Source organism: Podarcis melisellensis (assembly GCF_964234715.1).
Source record: "Podarcis melisellensis genome assembly, chromosome: 2".
NCBI classification, from domain to species: Eukaryota; Metazoa; Chordata; class Lepidosauria; order Squamata; family Lacertidae; genus Podarcis; species Podarcis melisellensis.
In genome coordinates, this window is record NC_138529.1 from 124140423 (window position 1) to 124161358 (window position 20936).

Below are 20936 nucleotides of genomic sequence, written 5' to 3' on the forward strand. Positions count from 1 at the left end.
TGTATATACCCGAAGGTGAATTGAGGGGGAGAGTACTCAAGCAGTTGCATGATAGCCCCACGGCGGGACATTTTGGACAACACAAGACCATGTGGTTGGTTACCAGGGAATTTTGGTGGCCTAAGGTGAGGGAAGATGTAAGGGAGTATGTAAGAGGGTGTGACCAATGTCAGCGAGCCAAAGGGGAAAGAAGGGCGCCGGCAGGGTTATTAGAACCATTACCCACACCAGAACGGCCTTGGGAAGCGATATCAATAGATTTTATGACGGATCTGCCAAAGTCCAAGGGGAAAACAGCCATCATGGTAGTAGTAGACCTGTTAACTAAGATGTGCCACTTTGTAGCATGCTCACATGCAGTCACAGCGGAAGAAACAGCGAAGTTGTTTGTAGAACACATCTTTAGGTTGCACGGGGCTCCCTTGAGGGTGATCTCAGATCGCGGCAAACAATTTACTTCCAGGTTCTGGAGGAAGCTCATGAGCTTGCTGCACGTGGAAGTCAATTTTTCAACTGCCCGGCACCCTGAAACCAACGGGCAGGCGGAAAGAGCAAATGGCATTCTTCAACAATATCTGAGGTGTTATGTCAATGACAGAGAGAACGATTGGGTCGAAAAGTTGGCGTTGGCAGAATTTGCCTACAATAATGCGGAGAATGTGTCCACGGGGATGAGTCCCTTTTTGGCTAATTACGGGTGTCACCCCAGGGCATTTCCAGGGGAAGGAGGGGAGAGATGGAGCGTCCCAGTGGCTGAACATTTTGTAGAAGAGATGGAAGCGATCCATCATCAGCTCCAGCTCAACTTAGAAAGGGCTAAGGCACAATATAAGAAGCAGGCAGACAAGAACAGAAGGGAAGGTGAAACCATAAGGGTGGGGGATCAAGTGTGGTTGTCAACCCAAGGGTTGCCGTTCAAAGGGGGTTGTAAGAAATTGAGGCCCAGAAGATTGGGACCCTTTGAGGTCATTCAGCAGGTCAACCCGGTAGCTTTCAAACTCCGATTACCCAACCACATGAAATTGCACCCAGTGTTCCACAGGTCGTTACTGTCACCATACAGGGGGGGACGTGAAGGGGAGTACGTCAGGGGACCAGCCTTGGAAGAGAGGGAACGCCGCAACCATGTAGCGGAAATCCTCGATTCCAGGTGGAAGGGAAATCAGGTGGAGTATTTGGTGGCGTGGGAAGGGGAACCGGAGTCAGAAAACACCTGGGTAAGTGCAGAGGAAGTCAATGACGAGGTTTTAACAGAAACGTTCCACCAAAGGTTCCCGAGGAAACCTCAGCCGATAGCAAGGTTTAGGAGGGAGTATTTCGGCACCACCGATGAGGAAGAGGAAATGGAAGGGTTCGCGGAGTCGGAGTTGGAAGAGGGAGTGGACTCCGATGACGAAGAGTACCTAGAGATTAGGAACAGCAACAAGTGGAGGGAAGTGTTCGCGACGTCGGAAGATGAGGGAGGTTCTTTCAGGGGTTTTACCTCCTCACCGCCAGTAGGAGAGGAGACGGGAGGGGGTGAAGGGGGCCCTGGAGGGGAGGTGGATGTCAGGGAACTGCCATCTAAAGCGCCGGAGGCGCAAAGGCTCACTGAGGTTGAGAGAGGAGTAGCAGCGGAAGAGGGAACCAGTAGAGGGCGAGCAAGAACTCCAAGGGAAAGTGAGTCGGAGGGATGGCTCAGAGACGCTTCCAGCGAAAACAGTGGGGAGGTCTCAGGACCTCCTATAGGGACACCCACACCTCGACGGAAACTGTCACGCCGAGAGGCCAGACGACGTGTTTCCGTTAAGGAGCTTTATGTTGGAAACGATTCCGAAAGCAGCCACTTTCGGATTCTACTAGTGATTGACGCAGCCATGCTGGAGGGGCTCCGTCACAGGCAGAGGTTTGAAAACCTGATCAAACTCTGAGGGACTTGCATTTTACGCACAAGCAGCTCATCGTCCCATCACAATAGTATTTTAATATTTCTTTTGGAAGCCGCCCAGAGTGGCTGGGGAAGCCCAGCCAGATGGGCGGGGTATAAATTAATAATAATAATTGTTTATTATCGACCAGTGGTACAATGCCTGCATAAAGAACTCTCCATAGATGAAGAAATGCATGGGAGCAGCCTGCCAGATACTGGAGGCCCGGAGAAATATAGATAAGCTTAAACCTCCAGTGCCTACTAAGATAATAAATCAAGGCCCTCCAGAGGAAGATTTTCTCTTCCCACCTCCTTATGCTCCATCACTCAGAAACCTGTCTCTACCACCAGCTCCACTGCCCAGCAACCAGCTTCCACCACCAGTTCTACAACCTGGAACCTTACCAGCACCAGCCCTACCTTTTCCTCAGGCTGGCCCATTGCAAGTCTTTTAGGAAGGAGAAACCAAAGCCTCTCCAGATCTAGAGACTCTAGGTGCTATAGGAGGGAGAGTGGCTGGAGGAATAGGTCCCACCCCAACAATGGAAAATCTGATTGTGGACTTTACCGAGATGCCCAGGGCAAGAGGCTATCGCTATTTGCTGGTTTTTGTGGATACATTAACAGGATGGGTCGAAGCGTATCCCACGAGGACTGAAACAGCTTGAGAAGTTGTTAAGCGCCTCTTAATGGAAATCATCCCACGATTTGGGCTGCCAAGAAGCATCGGCAGTGACAATGGGCCAGCTTTCATCGCCTTAGTGGTACAGGGAGTGTGCCAGGCCCTGCAGATACAATGGAAACTGCACTCTGCTTACCGCCCCCAGAGCTCCAGAAAGGATGAACAGAACTCTTAAAACATGGTTGGCCAAATTGTGCCAAGAAACTCCTTTGCCTGGGATTGGATGTGGTCTTGGATTCCAGGAGCTGGATGGTTACATGGCCTTTTAACCACCATCGCAGTAGGAGGACTAATATTATTGGTAATTCTGTGTGTCACTCCTTGTTGCATATCCCTGATTAGGGGAATGGTGGCCCGAAGTATTAAGAGTCTCACTGACATGCATATAATGGCCATATATTGAGCCTTACCGCCCATCCCAGAAGGAGACGACCATACTTATGCCAGACTAATCCATGAAATCCTTTGGAAGAGACAGTGATATATGCCGGAGTTCAACATGAGAGTAAAGCTGTTTTTTACACATTTCGTTATTTAATTCTTTGAAACATTTTAATCCCTTGATTTTGGTGAGAATAAACCCGAATAAATCCGAGACATGAACTTGGGGCATTCCCTCTGGGTAGGAAACACCCCATGAGCACCCCTCAGAAAATGGGGTGTGTGCCCCCTTCAGGATCCACCAGAAAGATGGGTGAGGGGGCAGCAGGCAAGGTCGGTCTCGGTGCCACCCCCACCTGCTTCCTACCTGCACTGCAGGGGGCTCCTCTCTCAGATCCAGCTCTCAAACTGAATCAGCTTCAATCGCCCTGATGGGATGACCTTCATCTCAAGAAGGACGAGGGCAGTTACTTCTGCTTGCCATTATATCTGGGATGTGACCTCCATCTGAAAGAATCAGGCAGGGTCCCATGAAGACTTTAAATATTTTAAATATTTTTTTAAAGGCACTCAGGAACAGGGTTCCTGCTCAGCCTTGCATCCTCTCCCCCTTGGTGAGATCATGTCACAAAGGGAGGGGGCTTCTTGCACAGGTGTGGGGAGGGATGCATATGAAGTTAGGAGAGAATATATTAGTTGGATACTGTATTATCCTTCCTTACTCATGGAAGCTGTTGATTACCTGGTTTCAGCTTTTTGATGAAGCAAACCAGGCTGCCCTTTATGCAGAATGGAATCTTCCTGGTATTCCCCCCCCCCCTTTATTTCCTTCTTCATAGAATCATAGAATCATAGAGTTGGAAGAGACCACAAGGGCCATCGAGTCCAACCCCCTGCCAAGCAGGAAACACCATCAGAGCACTCCTGACATATGGTTGTCAAGCCTCTGCTTAAAGACCTCCAAAGAAGGAGACTCCACCACACTCCTTGGCAGCAAATTCCACTGTCGAACAGCTCTTACGGTCAGGAAGTTCTTCCTAATGTTTGGGTGGAATCTTCTTTCTTGTAGTTTGGATCCATTGCTCCATGTCCGCTTCTCTGGAGCAGCAGAAAACAACCTTTCTCCCTCCTCTATGTGACATCCTTTTATATATTTGAACATGGCTATCATATCTCCCCTTAACCTCCTCTTCTCCAGGCTAAACATGCCCAGCTCCCTTAGCCGTTCCTCATAAGGCATCGTTTCCAGGCCTTTGACCATTTTGGTTGCCCTCCTCTGGACACGTTCCAGTTTGTCAGTGTCCTTCTTGAACTGTGGTGCCCAGAACTGGACACAGTATTCCAGGTGAGGTCTGACCAGAGCAGATAATAACAACAACACAAAACAGTCTTCCTAAAATAAGAATAAAGTTTACTCACTGTTAGTTCATATTCAGGCTTTGGTTGTAGTTACAGGCTCATTTGAAGATTAAATTGAAGAGAAGTCTGAGCTAAGGCTGGATCTATACAGATTGTAAAAACACTACAAAAAACATTACATAGCTCTCAATGCAATTTTACATTGACAATTTTACATTGCTCTACAGCACCCTCTGGTGTCACATGCTTATAACACATTTATGACGTTTTATACTGTCCAGTATAGATTAGTCCTAAATATCAGATTTACAACATGGGCCTATATACAGTGGTACCTCGGGTTAAGAACTTAATTCATTCTGGAGGTCCGTTCTTAACCTGAAACTGTTCTTAACCTGAGGTACCACTTTAGCTACTGGGGTCTCCCGCTGCCACCACACGATTTCTGTTCTCATCCTTAAACAAAGTTCTTAACCCGAGGTAATATTTCTGGGTTAGCGGAGTCTGTAACCTGAAGCGTATGGAACCTGAAGTGTCTGTAACCCGAGGTACCACTGTACTTTGTTATGGATGAGGCCCGTGAGCAGGCGCTCAAGCAACAGGCAAGAGAGAAGGAGCCAAGAGCGAGAGAGAGCTGGTTGCGCACAGGGGGAAGTGGCTCCCACAGGTTTGACAGGAACTCCTCCCTGTTTGGAGTCACATTCCTCTGTGTGCCCATTATGGCAAACAGGAAATGTGGACTTTTTGGGGGGATGGACCTGCCCTATTTCAGTGACATTTGTTTTAACTCTTTTTAATATGGAATTTTAAATGGCTGTAACCCGCCCTGGGTAATAAACTTAGTAGTGGTTATAAGAATGACAACCAGAACAACAACAACAGAAAACCACAAGGCACTGATACGGAAGGGGGGGCATGTCTTTGCTCAATTACTCTAGGACTCCATCACATCTCCCCTGTCCAGCATAATCCCTCAAGCAAGGTGTTAAGACCCAAATCCTGTCAAATCGTTCTGATCAGCCTTTCCTCCAGGCAATGTCAGGTGCCAGACTATGCATATTTGAGACCATTGTTTTCTCATCCCCAGGAAGTGTTTATCTGTGCATATCTCCAGCTCTGCATATTCCCCCCCCTCCTCCTTATGTTAATTTGTGTAACCCAACCTTCCTTTAATATATTCATGATGTAATCTGTGTAACCAAACCTCTCTTTAATGTATTCATGACGTGTTTTGCACTGTATTCTGGGACATGGAGGGAGTTTCAAAAGTTCATGTCACCCCCTTTCTCGCTGTTCAATCTCGCCTTGAACCTGTTGCGCAATAAACTTGGATCTTCTGCAGTTTGCTCCTGTCTCCGGCTGAGCTCATTTTCCTCCGCAGGGACCCACGGACTTAGTCCGATGAGCTGGGTGGCAGAGCAGCCTCACACCCAGATTTTTGCCGTAACAGCACACATCGACCTCAAGAAACGCGAAGGATCCTGTTCCAATTTGCAGAGCTCCACCCCCATTTGTGGTCTCTGCATAACGAAGCACACACACATTACAGCACTGTGATTAAGAAATAAACATGCAAACACGTACACAGCCCATCAGCCTTTGGCTCAATCTGGTTCATTTAAATTTAAACATAAATTATTTTCCTCGCTTTGAATCCCCCCCCCAAGTTCATTAATAAACCAACACTATATATTGTTTCAATGGTAACAGAAGAGGGAAAAATGACTCTTATACTTAATCTAACCTCAACCACAAGGGCTTCTGACTACGCAATGCAGACTGTTAATCTGTTAACTCTGTTCTATCCTGTTTCCTCTTTTTGTATTTTAACCGGTTCTTGAGCCAAGAACTCATGCAGTGAGCAAATTTATTCTGTTATTTTGTGATCTACAAATCGGTCACTTTAGTTGAACCTTTTTTCTTCCTATGGTCCTTGTTTATAACAGAGAGGAAGGGGGAGGATGCTCCCTGCCTTGGGGGTCTCCCTCCTCCCTTGAGTATCCTCCCCCTGCAGCCCTGGGACCCCCAGGCGCCCCAAGAGGGAAGAGAGACGAGACTCACTGGATCCCAGGAGGGGCCATCGAGGCAGCCTTGGCGGAGGACGAAGGAGGAGGGGCTTCCACTCTGGAGGACCTGGGACCCCCGCCCCCACTTTCTGGCCTCTCTAGGATTCCAGCTCGCTTCCTGTTAACCCTTGGCGAGCCGAGCACGCACACAGCAGGCAGTTCCTTCAGCTCCTGAGGGCAGAGGAGACTCTGAGGAGCTGCGCATGCTCCATGCGGGCGACCAAGGGCCTTCTCTCAAAGCAGGAAGCGGGGAAAGGGGGCGGCGGAGGGAGGGCGGGGCGAGGACCCGTGACGAAAGAACCCTGGCCCCGCCCCTCCGCCGGGAAGGCGGCGGCTGCTCTGAGGGAAACGGCTTTTCCCGCCTTTTTCCAACTTCCCGCCTTTCGAAACCTGACCTTCCCCTCAGTTTTAGGAGCCAATAAAGGCGGATCTGCACGGATCCTCATGGATTCTCCACTTTTTAAAAAAGAACTCCCAACAAATCCAGTGTCAAATCACACCTGGAAGGCACGCCTACAGACCGGACTATAAAAAACGTAGATCCAACACTGCAGCACCACAAAAACATGGATCCTCATCAATTCGTATGATTTTTATATAGAAACAAAATAAAAACACCATGATACACCACACTACGTATTTGTCTGTAGGCAGAACCAAAAAAACCGCACATCCACTGTTTGATTTGCACATCCTCCTCCCGGCCGAGTCCGGGGGCTTCCAGCCGCGCCCGCGGCTGAGACTTGCGCTGAGAGCCGGAGCCAGCGGCGCCCCCTTCCGCCGGGAGACCCTCACCCTCCCACCGGCTTCCTCTCGGAGGGTGTTGGGGAGCGCAGGGCGCGGTGAGGCCCCTCGGAGCTCTCCTCCCCCCCCAGTCGGCAGAAGCAGCCGCCGCCTGTGGCTGGGCCGAGGGGATGGCGGCGGCGGCGGCGGGGTGCGGAGGCTGCCCGTGCCGGCCAGGCGTTGGTGGTGGCGGCGGCGCTGCTGCAGCGGCTGCTCCTCCTGCGAGCAGTGAGTGGAGCGCAGCTGCAGCGGCGGCGGCGGGGGGCGCGCGCGCACTAGGGCGCAAGGCTGGCGGTGGCGGCGGGGAGCCCGGCGGAGTGTTACGGAAGGGGGGGCATGTCTTCTTCACCTTCTTCTTCGCTACAATATATCAATTTATTTCCAATTGTCAATGTCAAAAGGGACTAAAATCTATAAAATTCATAGAAAATCAACGTGCCAGTTTGCTCTGATCAGCCTTTCCTCCAGGCAATGTCAGGTGCCAGACTATGCATATTTGAGACCATTGTTTTCTCATCCCCAGGAAGTGTTTATCTGTGCATATCTCCAGCTCTGCATATTCCCCCCTCCCTCCTCCTTATGTTAATCCGGTGTAGCTCTGCATATTCCCCCCTCCCTCCTCCATATGTTAATCTGTGTAACCCAACCTCCCTTTAATATATTCATGATGTAATCTGTGTAACCAAACCTCTCTTTAATGTATTCATGACGTGTTTTGCACTGTATTCTGGGACATGGAGGGAAGTTTCAAAAACTCATGTCACCCCTTTCTCACTGTTCAATCTCGTCTTGAACCTGTTGGCCAATAAACTTGGATCTTCTGCAGTTTGCTCCTGTCTCCGGCTGAGCTCATTTTCCTCCGCAGGGACCCACGGACTGAGTCCGATGAGCTGGGTGGCAGAGCAGCCTCGCACCCAGATTTTTGCCGTAACAGTTGGCGCCCAACGTGGGGCATGCGGTTCTCCCGCGTTGCTGACCGGGGGCCCCGAAATCTTCAGCCGGCACCAGGCCATTTTGCCTGGGAAGATCCTTTGGACCCCCGGCCATCTTCCGGGCGGTAATCGAAAGCCCCAGGAGTTCAGCCGGGGAGCAAAGAGGGATCCAGCCGGCTTACTCATCAATCCCGGGATCATCATGGAAAACACGTGAGTATAAGGAAAAGGAAAAACCCAGTGCACTGGTGGGAAAGGGGTGGAAATCTCCTGGCAACTGAATTCTCTGCCCTCCTCTCTATCGCTCCTTCTCGCCTGTCTCTTGGTCCAATTGGTGAGAGAGACCGTGGACTGCTGCTCGACCCAAAAGGGGGGTTCTGAGCTCTATCTCTTTCTCTAAAACCTCTCCAGCCAGCCACACCAATTGGGAGTCCGAAAGTAAGACGGAGAGACCCGACTTGAAAAACAGCCGACTCTCCGCAACGGACGTCCCAGTTGAAAGCAAGGGGTTGGAATTCTTCTTCCGAACTTCCCGAGCGTCCTCACCGAGGGGGCAGGAAGGGGTCTGGCTTTCTATCCAATCCCAGCCGCACTGGTCGGTGCCACGTAACACGTGTATCGTGCGTGAGCCCGCTTCCAAAAGCAAGGGGGATTTTCGGTTCGAAACTCTATCCAGGGATCACCCGATCTGGCACCGCACGGCGCGGGCGTTCAGTAGGGCCCCTTTTCCTGAGATTGACGATAGGTAGGAGGTTGCCAGGAGGGATAGCCCATGAGGAATTGGGCGGGATCGGCAGAGTGGAAAAGGACCCCAGGTTATTGAGTAAGGAAATAGGAAGGAAATACCGGATAGCTAGAGCTCTTTAAAAACCCTCTAAGGAAGTTGCCAAGCGACTAAAGACCCCTCTTTACTATAAATCCCGTATTAAGTATATCAATCTCCTAGATATACCAATCCTTACCGCCCTTTCTCTTCTCTCTTTCTGTCTAGACACGCGTAAAACATAAAATGGGTACCCAGGCTTCCAAACGCGAGCGGGCTCACTCTGGGAAGAAGGCTTCTAGAAAGCCATCTCAGTCCCAGAAGGACCCTGACTCTCCTCTCCAATTTGTCATCACGTATTGGAAGACGATTTCTGGCCACAAATTATTATCGAAGCAGAATTAGAGAACCTCTGTTCTGAAATCTGGCCCGCCAGCACCGCCTCCGCCAAGCCCGAATTGCGTTGGCCGACAGGGGGTTCGTTTAATGAAGAATGCTTGAACCACTTAAAGAAATATTTGATGGAGGAAAACCCCAGTCAACTAAGCATTGTGAGCCCTGCCAGTTTGGTTAACTGGTGGTGTTTGAAGAGGCAAGGAGGCTCTTAAAACCATGTGGGACCTTCCTACTAATTTCACTTAATGAAGCTAAAGGAAGCAGCCCAACTCCTTGCAATAACCAACTAAAGGATGAGAGTATATATGTTTACATGTTGTCTGTTATGTGTGTTGTGTGTTAATACATATATGAGAATATGTGTGTTTACATGTTGTCTGTTATGTGTGTTGTCTGTTCCTTCTGTCTCTGACAGACTGCCTTTCTTAAGCGCGCATAGTTTAAACTGCAAGCTTGCTTCAAAATTTTAAATTTAAGGAAGCTATGCTGGACCTTATCAGTCCTAAATAAGACAAGATGAGAATGAAGGGTGCAAATGTTTACCCCACGTCTTGCTTTGCCGCAACTTTTCAGATCGTGAGTCTACAGTATTCCTCTGCAAATTCAGGAAAATTGTCACTTTTGTATTCCCTTTAAATCAAATCTATGGCTGTTTTAACTAAGAAAATGTTCACTTCAATCTTTCTCTAAAGATCATTTGTCTAGGAACCTGCACTCTAAGGAACTTGCACGTCTAAGGAAGTAAACTCAAACTAATCTCAAGATCTGCTAAAGGGTTCTGTATAAGTTGGGAATTTTTTATTTTCCTCTTCCTTAGTACATGATAGGAGCACTGATTGTGCTCTCTTCCCCAGTAGTGCCTGTGTACATAAGTATGTGTGTGTAGTACCAATCTTGCTGTGAAATCTTGCTGTGAACCCTTTATTTTGGAGGGTTGGACTAGATGACCCCAGGGTCCCTTTCAACTCTCCCAATTTGTGGCTGTGTGGAAGGACATGTGTCCGCAAGCATTGCAGGGTAATTCTTAAATTCTGGTGTGGTGATGGAGTTGAAATTCAGCCTAGCTTTGCTCTTTAGTTTTAAAAAGGTGAGAGGTGAAGCTGTGATGTTTTGAAGCACAACTGGTAATACCAAGCATTTGAGTGATTACAGTGTTTATCATTTTGTTTATCATTTTGTCTACTATTTGAAAATCAGACCAATACATATGGGCCTTGACCAATCCTGTAAATAAAGGGGCAGGAAAATTTTTGTCTGCAAATGGTAAGGCCGAAAAACTTAGAATGTTAAAAAAAAAAAAAATTTAAAAATCCTATGAATTCTGACTCTGGCCATTTTTTCCCATATATAAGGGCGCAGCATTGTTCCACGAATGGCCAGAGGAATATTAGCCCTTTCCTGTACATAAAGGAAGCAGTCGCTTTGCTTGGGCTGAAATTGCTAGCTTTGTTGGTGAATACTTCAATTGCTGAGTTTCTCTCTTTTGTTTTAAATCTAACCCTCTTTTAAAATCTACTCCTTACCCTTCCCTTATTCAAATTCTAATTTTGCCAAAAGATGCAACATTTCAATAGTATAAAAGGTTTGCTGAGACATGAACTCCACACATGCACAGAGACTAGATCAGCAAAAAAAAAAAAAGGATAGGAAAAGAGAGAGAGAGGAAGGAGGGGGAACTGTGGGGGGGGAGGAGGTTTATGTAAAACTTGGAACCATTGAGAGAAATCACCCTTAATGTGTCCCAAGTTTGAAATCTTAACATGCCAAATTCTTTTCACAGGTAAATATCAAAGAATTCCACGAACCATTGAGAGAAATCACCCTTAATGTGTCCCAAGTTTGAAATCTTAACATGCCAAATTCTTTTCACAGGTAAATATCAAAGAATTCCACGAACCATTGAGAGAAATCACCCTTAATGTGTCCCAAGTTTGAAATCTTAACATGCCAAATTCTTTTCACAGGTAAATATCAAAGAATTCCACCCCTCAATGGGATTTAAATCACAGACTTTGTTTGTGTGCATTTTAGGAACAGCATTTCCTGACAGGCTTCTCACATGAAATAATTTTCCCTTTTAACAGGATATGTGAACCCCGATAACAAAGTGTTTGTCCCTTTTTTCTCCCACAACAACTTTCTTTCTGTTCTGTGAAATCCCTGCTGTATTAACTTTCTTTCTGTTCTGTGAAATCCCTGCTGTATTAGTGACTTCCATCCCTTTGTGTCTTTGACACTTTAAAGTTATAAATAATCTGTTTCCATTTATTTAATCCGTTTTTTCATGATGTCTATGAAATTAATTGAAGCATAACCAAACATTGTTTGTGGAATGGTATTTGTTTACCTTTTGCCTGAGCATTTCTTATTAATTCTGTCATTTTGGCTAGTTCAAGGTACTTGCACAAAGTTACATTGCCATTAAGTCATTTTCCAGTATTTTGCTATTAACACTCTAGCCGATGTTGTCACATCAAGAAACACTCTTTTATTTTCATTGTTACTTCAGATCTCTTAAAATTCTGTGTCTTAGCATTTATTTATTTTGGTTCCTCATAGGTCATTGTGTGTGTGTGTTTGTGTGTGTGTTTTATTATTATTTAACTGTGTCTTTTAAGTCCACCCTGTCCTTACAGGATATCACTTCTACAAGTGTGTTACTACAGATCCAATGAAAAGCTTCGCTACCACGAGACTTATTACCTGCAACAACAAATTTCTTTCAAAGGGGAAGTGGGGCTGACAAAGAGGGGAGGAGTTGAATTGCAAGGACATTTTTTGACTCTTATATTCAACTGATATTTAATTAGTTTGTTGTGTATTATGTGTTATTATGTAGGAATGTTGAAATGTGTTTGACAGTGTTATTTCCACAAAGGGAAGAATTTTTTTTGTGTGTGTGTGTAATTGTCTTATGTTTAATGTATACTGTCTTATTCCTTATACCCCAATGGAGGATTTTCATACATTTTATGCTTTCAAATGGATCAGGCTATTGTGTAGTTCAATGTTTAGATAACCACATTTCGCTGTCCCACCTGGCACACTGCCAACCTTCCCTACCCATTTTAAAATGTGTTAAAACTCACTTTACCAAGGAGAAGCTTCAGGAAGGTGTATATGCCTTGATTTAGCAGGAATGATCCCTTATAGAGTTAAATTGACTTATTTGGACAAGTGCCCCTTTTAAGAATGGTTTTCTTTTAACAGATTGGTTTGAAGAGTTAAGAACCATGGGGCAAGATAAATTCAAATTGGACCCAGTGTGAATTGGGCATGTGTATCCAGGCTGCAATTAGCTTTTGGTCCTTTTAAGTGCAAGTGAGCAACTTCCCATGACTGTTGACCAGAGCCTCTAAAATAAAACCCCATAGAAAGGCCAAGGTAAAGACATTTCCCTCAGGACGTGTCCAAACCTGTGCCAGCTGTGATGGGTGCCAGGCAACATGGCTAATATGAAAGCCCTAAGTGGATTCACCAGGGATTGCCACTACTGTGACACGTGAGACCACAGAAGAGCTACCTTGACACCTGAGAACACAAAATGGCGGGGGGCAAAGCGAACTGCATTTTTTTCCAGTCAATAGTGGACCTTCCTGCTAAATGTAAAGCATAGACCACTACTGAACAAAATACAACAGGCGTTCCTTTATGCGATATCCTATACCCAGCTATCTGCACTACTATACTTGCAAATGGCCTTAAGAGGCATGATTTGCAAGTCCCCTTCAGGTTTGCACAAACCCACACATCTAGTACGGTAGATACAAAGTTATTATTTAGTGCATACCTATATAACATAAACATACATTGTATTGGTCCGTGTTGCTCCCTCCTTTGTTGCCCTGCTCAACCAACGTCCTTTTCCATTAGGGCCTATTCCCACTCACACGGCACCCCACCTTCACCGAGATTTAGGGTGCGGAGAAAAGATTTGCAAGTTCTTACAGAACTTTAATGCAAATCTATCTCCGAATGGGGGACTGTTACGGAAGGGGGGGGCATGTCTTCTTCACCTTCTTCTTCGCTACAATATATCAATTTATTTCCAATTGTCAATGTCAAAAGGGACTAAAATCTATAAAATTCATAGAAAATCAACGTGCCAGTTTGCTCTGATCAGCCTTTCCTCCAGGCAATGTCAGGTGCCAGACTATGCATATTTGAGACCATTGTTTTCTCATCCCCAGGAAGTGTTTATCTGTGCATATCTCCAGCTCTGCATATTCCCCCCTCCCTCCTCCTTATGTTAATCCGGTGTAGCTCTGCATATTCCCCCCTCCCTCCTCCATATGTTAATCTGTGTAACCCAACCTCCCTTTAATATATTCATGATGTAATCTGTGTAACCAAACCTCTCTTTAATGTATTCATGACGTGTTTTGCACTGTATTCTGGGACATGGAGGGAAGTTTCAAAAACTCATGTCACCCCTTTCTCACTGTTCAATCTCGTCTTGAACCTGTTGGCCAATAAACTTGGATCTTCTGCAGTTTGCTCCTGTCTCCGGCTGAGCTCATTTTCCTCCGCAGGGACCCACGGACTGAGTCCGATGAGCTGGGTGGCAGAGCAGCCTCGCACCCAGATTTTTGCCGTAACAGGAGGAAGGAACTTGTCCCTTCCCTCTGGACTCGCGCCCCCCCAGAAGTTGCGCCCGGTGCGGCCGGCACCCCTGGCACCCCCCACGCTACGCCACTGCCAAGGAGGCCGATTCCTGGCAGACCAGGCGGCAGTTTCCCTGGGCTCCCTCGTTTATTGGAGGATTTCTTTTCATTCTGCGTGATTTCTGTTTATATCTCTCGCTTTTGGAGCTTCTCTCTGCTCCTTTAGAGAGGCCTTCCCCTCCCCCGTCCTTCCCCAAAGATGAAGCAGTGCCTGGATGCAAAGGAAGAGCAGAGCTGCAGACCTCCTGGAAACTCGCCCCCCCCCCCGCTTGGCAGAGAGGAATGGGGGGCAGAACTCCTGACTTGGAGGTCTCCCCCCTGCATGCATGAGCTGAACAGCCCCCACCCCCATGCATCCTTCCCTTGCAGCCCTGGGACCCCCTTTCTGCCCCAGTGCACACAGAGGCAGAGCTAGCTGCTGTGCACCTGGGGGGAGGGTAAAGGGCGCTGCCCACAGGGGTGGGGTGGCAAGCATCCCAGGGGGTGGGGCAGCAATATCACCCCCCCTCGGGTGGCCCACACTCCCCACACTGTTAGGATTCTGTTAATAATAATAATAATAATAATAATAATAATAATAATTATTATTATTATTATTATTATTATTATTTATACCCCACCCATCGGGCTGTTTCCCCAGCCACTCTGGGCGGCTTCCAACAGAACACTAAAATACAATAACCTATTAAACATTAAAAGCTTCCCTAAACAGGGCTGCCTTTAGATGTCTTCTAAAAGTTTGGTAGATGCAGTCATGGGATTGTTTATATCACATGAAGGTGTACATTTTCATTCCACATTGTAGGAAGCGATGGAGACAGGATGTTTGCATTACTATGTTCCGTGATGTAGGACATTTGTCCTTTGTTGTTACTCTTTGCTGTCTGAAGAAGGGAGCTGAGTTGGAACGCTCCGAGTGTGCATAATGCAAATAAGTGTAGTTTAGCCAAATGCTGCGCTACTGAGTCTGAACGCTGACTGTCTGAACTCTGCTGATGCTGTAAGTTTGCTGATGCCTCTAGGTATCAGTCGTTGTGATGTTCGGGCTGGAGAAAGGTTTTAAATCTCCCGAATGATCGACCAGCAGGGAGAGAACATGCCAGTCGCGCATGTGTCTCTGGAAGACGCCTACATGCGAGTAGGACCTGCTGACATGCACCCCACTTCCTCCGCCAGTGACTGCACCCCAGTGCACAAGAGTGAAGATTCACTAGGTCCCAAAGGCACCTCTCTTGAAATCCAGATCTTATACAAATAGAACAGAGGGAACATATGTGGACTAAGGGGTGAAATTTACATTTTGTTACGATCTCAAAGATAATTTTTATAAAACGGTGTATCGCTCGAATTTAACTCCTGGAAAACTTTTCAGAATGTATAAAGATGTTTCAAATGTTTTCTGGGAATGCCAAGAACACAAAGGGACATTTTTATCATGCTGGGTGGACATGTAAAAAGGCTTTAAAATATATTAGATTCAAATACATACATCGATACAGCAGGCTTTTAAAGTTAAAATTCTTCTTCTTCATCATTTTTTATTTGTATGCCGCCTTTCCATAGTTAAAACAATGCTCAAGGTGACAAGATTTAGATAATTACCAACATAACAAAAGTCATAAACAATAAATAAAGCACCTCAAAAAGTACACAACCAAATGGAAAACAATTTCCACATAAATCATAAAATCTAAAACTAATAATAAAGCATTAATATGAATCAAAATTTAAATTACATAGATAAAAAATAAAAGCAATTTTTATATACAAAGAACAAACAGAGTTCAGCTGAAGGCAGAACTCTTTCTGGACACACTATTAGAAAAGGATTATGGAAGATTACTTCAATAAATGATTACAGCAGCAAGACTGCTATCACGTTTAATTGGAGAAAGTGGTTTTCAAATCTGGAGAAGAGCAAAACTTCACACGGTTAGAACCAACAATATGTGGGACACAAGACCTCATGTGAAACGAGCTGCAAGGCCTTGGCTGGAGACCTTGCCACCCAGAATGGTTTCAAAAGTACCTCATTTGTTGTGCTGGACTTAGTCTCTGTTATCACTGGGGAGGAAGCAGAACAGGGTCACCTACTTGGGGAATATATGCGAGACACTGACAAAAATGTGCCCCTAGTCAAGATCTGGTGCTGGGTTGCTGAATGAGAAGAGCATTGTTCCAGTTGTTGCCCCTGTAAAAATCAAAGTCTCCCTTAAAATAATACACACCCATTACTATGTTTCTATTCACTGTAAATTGATTGATGGGATGTGATACTGGCACCTTTACTAAAGCTCTTTCCACGTTCCATGCACTAATATAGCTTTGCCCTGCCGTGAGTTTTTTGATTGGGTGTGAGATTTTTCCTCTGACTTAAACTCTTTCCACGTTCTTGGCAATGAAATACTTTCTCCCCAAATTACCCACTGTGGTGTTGATGGAAGTATGGATCTTTATTAGTCTTCCCTACATTTTAAGCCCTGATATGCTTTGTATGGATTGTTTGATGGGGAGCTAGATTCCAGTTGAAGGTGAAGCTGTTTCCACATTTCTAGCATTGAAATGTTTCCTCCCCGTGTGAGTTCTTGCATGTAAATTGAGACTATCCTTCCGACTGAAGCTCTTCCCACATTCCAAGCACTGATAGGGTTTCTGCCCTGTATGAATTCTTTGATGCAAAGTGAGACCTGCCCTCCTTGTGAAGCTCTTTCCACACTCTTGGCATTGAAATGGTATCTCCCCACTGTGAATTATTTGATGGGAAGTGAGACCTTCTTTCCAACTGAAGCTTTTTCCACATTCCAGGCACTGATACGGTTTCTCCCCTGTATGAATTCTTTGATGGGAAGTGAGTTGGGTGCTCTGAATGAAGCTTTTCCCACATTCCGAGCACTGATAGGGTTTCTCCCCTGTATGAATCATCTGATGGGAAGTGAGATGGGAACTCTGACTGAAGCTCTTTCCACATTCGGAGCACTGATAGGGTCTCTCCCCACTGTGAATTCTCTGATGTTGATGAAGGTTTGTGATTTTATTAAAACTCTTTGCACATTCCGAGCATTGATATGGTTTCTCGCCTGTATGAATTTTCTGATGGTAAGTGAGACTTCCCTTCTGGCTGAAACTCTGTCCACATTCCAAGCACACGTATGGTTTTTCTCCTGTATGAATTATTTGATGGTAAGTGAGCTTTGCCCCCTGACGGAAGCTCTTTCCACACTCTGAGCACTGATATGGTTTCTCCCCTGTATGAATCATTTGATGAGAAGTGAGATTGGCCCTATGACTGAAGCTCTTCCCACATTCCAAGCACTGATGTGGTTTCTCCCCTGTATGAATTTTTTGATGGGAAGTGAGACCGGCTCTCTGATTGAAGCTCTTTCCACATTCCAAACACTGGTAGGGTTTCTCCCCTGTATGAACTCTCTGATGGTAAGTGAGACTGACCTTATGACTGAAGCTCTTTCCGCATTCTTCACATTTAAATGGTTTCTCCCCTGTATGAATTATTTGATGGGAAGTGAGATGGGAGTTCCGACGGAACCTCTTTCCACATTCCAAGCATTGAAATGTTTTTTGCCCTGTATGAATTCTTTGATGGAGCATAAGACCTGTCCTCTGCGTGAAGCTCTTTCCACACTCTGGGCATCGAAATGGTTTCTCTCCACTGTGAATTAGTTGATGTGAAGTGAGACTTACCCTCTGGCTGAAGCTCTGTCCACATTCCAAACACTGATAGGGTTTCTCCCCCGTATGACTTCTCTGATGGGAAGTGAGAATTGTCCTCTGACTGAAGCTCAGTCCACATTCCAAGCACTGATACGGTTTCTCCCCCGTATGAATTCTCTGATGGGATGTGAGACTCCTCTTGAACTTGAAGCTCTTTCCACATTCAAAGCACTGATAAGGTTTCTCCTTTGTATGAATTTTTTGATGGGAATTGAGAGTTTCCTTCTGATGGAATTTCTTTCCGCATTCCAAGCACTGATACGGTTTCTCCCCTGTATGAATTCTTCGATGGGAAGTGAGACTCTCCTTCCGACTAAAGTTCTTTCCACATTCTAAGCATTGATAGGGCTTCTCACCTGTGTGAATTATTTGGTGGGCTGTGAGATGGGCCCTCTGACTAAAGCTCTTTCTGCATTCTAAACACTGATATGGTTTCTCCCCTGTATGAATTATTTGGTGGACGGTGAGATGGGCCCTGTGACTGAAGCTCTTTCCACATTCCAAGCACTGATAGGGTTTCTCCCCTGTATGAATTCTTTGATGGGAAGTGAGGTAGGTGCTTACACTGAAACTCTTACCACATTCTAAGCACCGATAGGGTTTCTCCCCACTGTGAGTTCTTTGATGGGCCGTGAATTTCGTACTTTGACTGAAGCTCTTTCCACACTCTTGGCATTTAAATGGTTTCTCCCCACGATGAATACTTTGATGTCGATGAAAGTTTGTGCTTGTATTAAAGCTCTTTCCACATTCTAAGCACTTATAGGGTTTCTCTCCTGTATGAATTCTTTGATGGGAAGAGAGAGTGGCGCTGTGACTGAAGCTCTTTCCACATTCCAGACACTGATATGGTTTCTTCCCTGTATGAATCATTTGATGGCCCATGAGATGGGCACTCCGACTGAAGCTCTTTCCACACTCTTGGCATTTAAATGGTTTCTCCCCAAGATGAATACTTTGATGTCGATGAAAATTTGTGCTTGTATTAAAGCTCTTTCCACATTCCAAGCACTGATATGGTTTCTCTCCTGTATGAATTCTTTGATGGGTCTTTAGGTTGGTCCTCTGACGGAAGCTCTTCCCACATTCCAAGCACTTAAAGGGTTTCTCTCCTGTATGAATTCTTTGATGAGAAGTGAGAGTGGCGCTGTGACTGAAGCTCTTCCCACATTCTGAGCACTGATAGCCTTTCTTCCCACTACGAGTTCTTCGATGGGAAGAGCTCTCTCCACACTCCCAATCTTGATATGGCTTCCCTGCTGTGTGGATTCTGTTGTCTCCATTCTTCATTTCCAATCCATCACCACCTACAATGATGAGAGAATCTAATTACCGTATTTTTCACTCTAAAACACGCACCAGACCATAACACGCATGTAGTTTTTAGAGGAGGAAAACAAGAAAAAAATATTCTAAATGAAACAGGGGATATATGATTTTTGTGCTTCATGCTGTGGCCACAGACATGTGATCTGATGATGAGTTTGGGGTAGCCCAATTCAAAAATCCTGTGGATCCATGCTTTGTAACCACGTTTTAAGTGGGGAGGGAAAGAAAAGCACTCAAGGGACAAGGAGCTCATGTGGGGTGTGTGGAGAAGGAGCTTTTCGGGGAGCTGAGCAGGCAGGAGGGAGGGAAAGAGCACTGTTCCTTTAAAGGAGCCAACCGGACAGCAGCCGCTTACAGCAGTATAAGCAGCTCCTTCTCCTCTCCCTCTTTGCTGCTTTACACAGCTAATGCCGAATCCCCTGCAATCCATGTCCTGCTCACATGCTCAAACCTATCCTGCCTATCCTGCGTAAGTTCCCCCTCTCCCTCATCCCATGCCCTCCTGTCCCCGGCGCGCAGCCTCATTGCTCCGTTTAGAGAGCGCGCAGACCTTTGCTAGTGCCCGCTTTGCTGCCATGCCTCTCCTTCCCTCCCTCCTCCCCGGTTCCTCCGTAGCTCGCTTTAAAGCAAGCAAAGTTAGAGCGGGACAGAAGCCCTGCAAGCGGTTCCCGCTTTGCTTGACTGACGGCAGCCATGGCTCCGGTCCAGCGCATTCACTCCGTAACACGTACAGGCATTTCCCCTTACTTTCTAGGAGCAAAAAAATGTGTGTTATGGAGCAAAAATTACGGTAGATCCTCAGGAAGAAACAGAGTCCCCAATTATTAAACAGTGTTCTTCCTGTTTCACAAAAGTTAATTGTTGTTGTTTAGTCATTTAGTTGAGTCGAAGAGTCAGACACTACTAAACGACTAAACAACAGCAACAATGAACTTTTGTGAAACAGGAAGAATGGAAGACGTGAGGTCTTTCTACAGAGGCCATGGCCTTTATTGAACAACATTCTCGGACATACATATTTTTCGCTCCATAAGATGCACCTGACCATAAGACACACCTAGTTTTTAGAGGAGGAAAACAAGAAAAAAAATATTCTGAACGAAACAGTGGATGTATGATTTTTGTGGTTCATGCTGTGGCCACAGACATGTGATCTGATGGTGAATTTGGGGTGACCCAATGCAAAAATCCTAAGAATCCCTGTGGATCCATGCTTTGTAACCACGTTTTTGTGCCATTGCAGCCCCACACAACAGTGGGTGCGTGATTTTTTTGGTGCAGGCTGTGGCCACAGACATGCTATGTGATCTGATGGCGAATTTGGGGTGACTCAATGCAAAAATCCTGAGGATCCATGGGCTTTTACCTCCCCCCTCCCGGGCAGCCTTCTTTATTGCTAGCATCCCTTATCTCGCTCCTGATCGCTTGCCGATCAGCGGCTTTGTTTCAACACCCACTTCCCTCTTTAAAAAAAAAAAAAATAGAGCATGATCTGCTTTTTGCCCCTGGGCAACTCGGCTCCAGGGACCACACATTCGCTCCATAAGACGCACAGACATTTCCCCTTACTTTTTAGGAAGAAAAAATTGTATCTCATGGAGCAAAAAATATGGTATGTATGGAAACCAGAAGTTCAAAAGGTCTGGCTCTTTTCTAGGATTTATTTTGCCACAATCATGAAATCCACTCCAACTCTAACATCGGTCTTCTCTTAAAAAAACTGGCAGAGACTAAAACAAAAACCCCATAAGCTGACAGAAGTTACCTCAACTTCCCTAATAACTCCGCAGTCTGCATTTAAGTAGACCTGGTTAGATCAGACCCCCGGTCACTATTTTAAAAGCCATAACTTCCTGGCCTGCTGCTGTGGCTGCTGCTCAGAAAGGACTGGGGAATTTTGGGGGGGGGGATTTGTTGGGAATTTTTGCTGTTTTATTTTTGTG

The 20936-nt window shown here is 46.0% G+C and overlaps 1 protein-coding gene across 1 annotated transcript in view; it reads right to left on the reverse strand.

Moving 5' to 3' along the window:
• Positions 1 to 15341: 15341 nt before the first annotated feature.
• LOC309364363 (uncharacterized protein) overlaps positions 15342 to 20936 on the reverse strand; it is a 28298-nt gene continuing 22703 nt past the window's right edge. The window contains exon 7 of the mRNA XM_081901452.1: positions 15342 to 18971. Coding sequence (XP_081757578.1) covers positions 16450 to 18971 — 2522 coding nt within the window. The 3' untranslated portion in view covers positions 15342 to 16449. The remainder of the gene's footprint in view (positions 18972 to 20936) is intronic.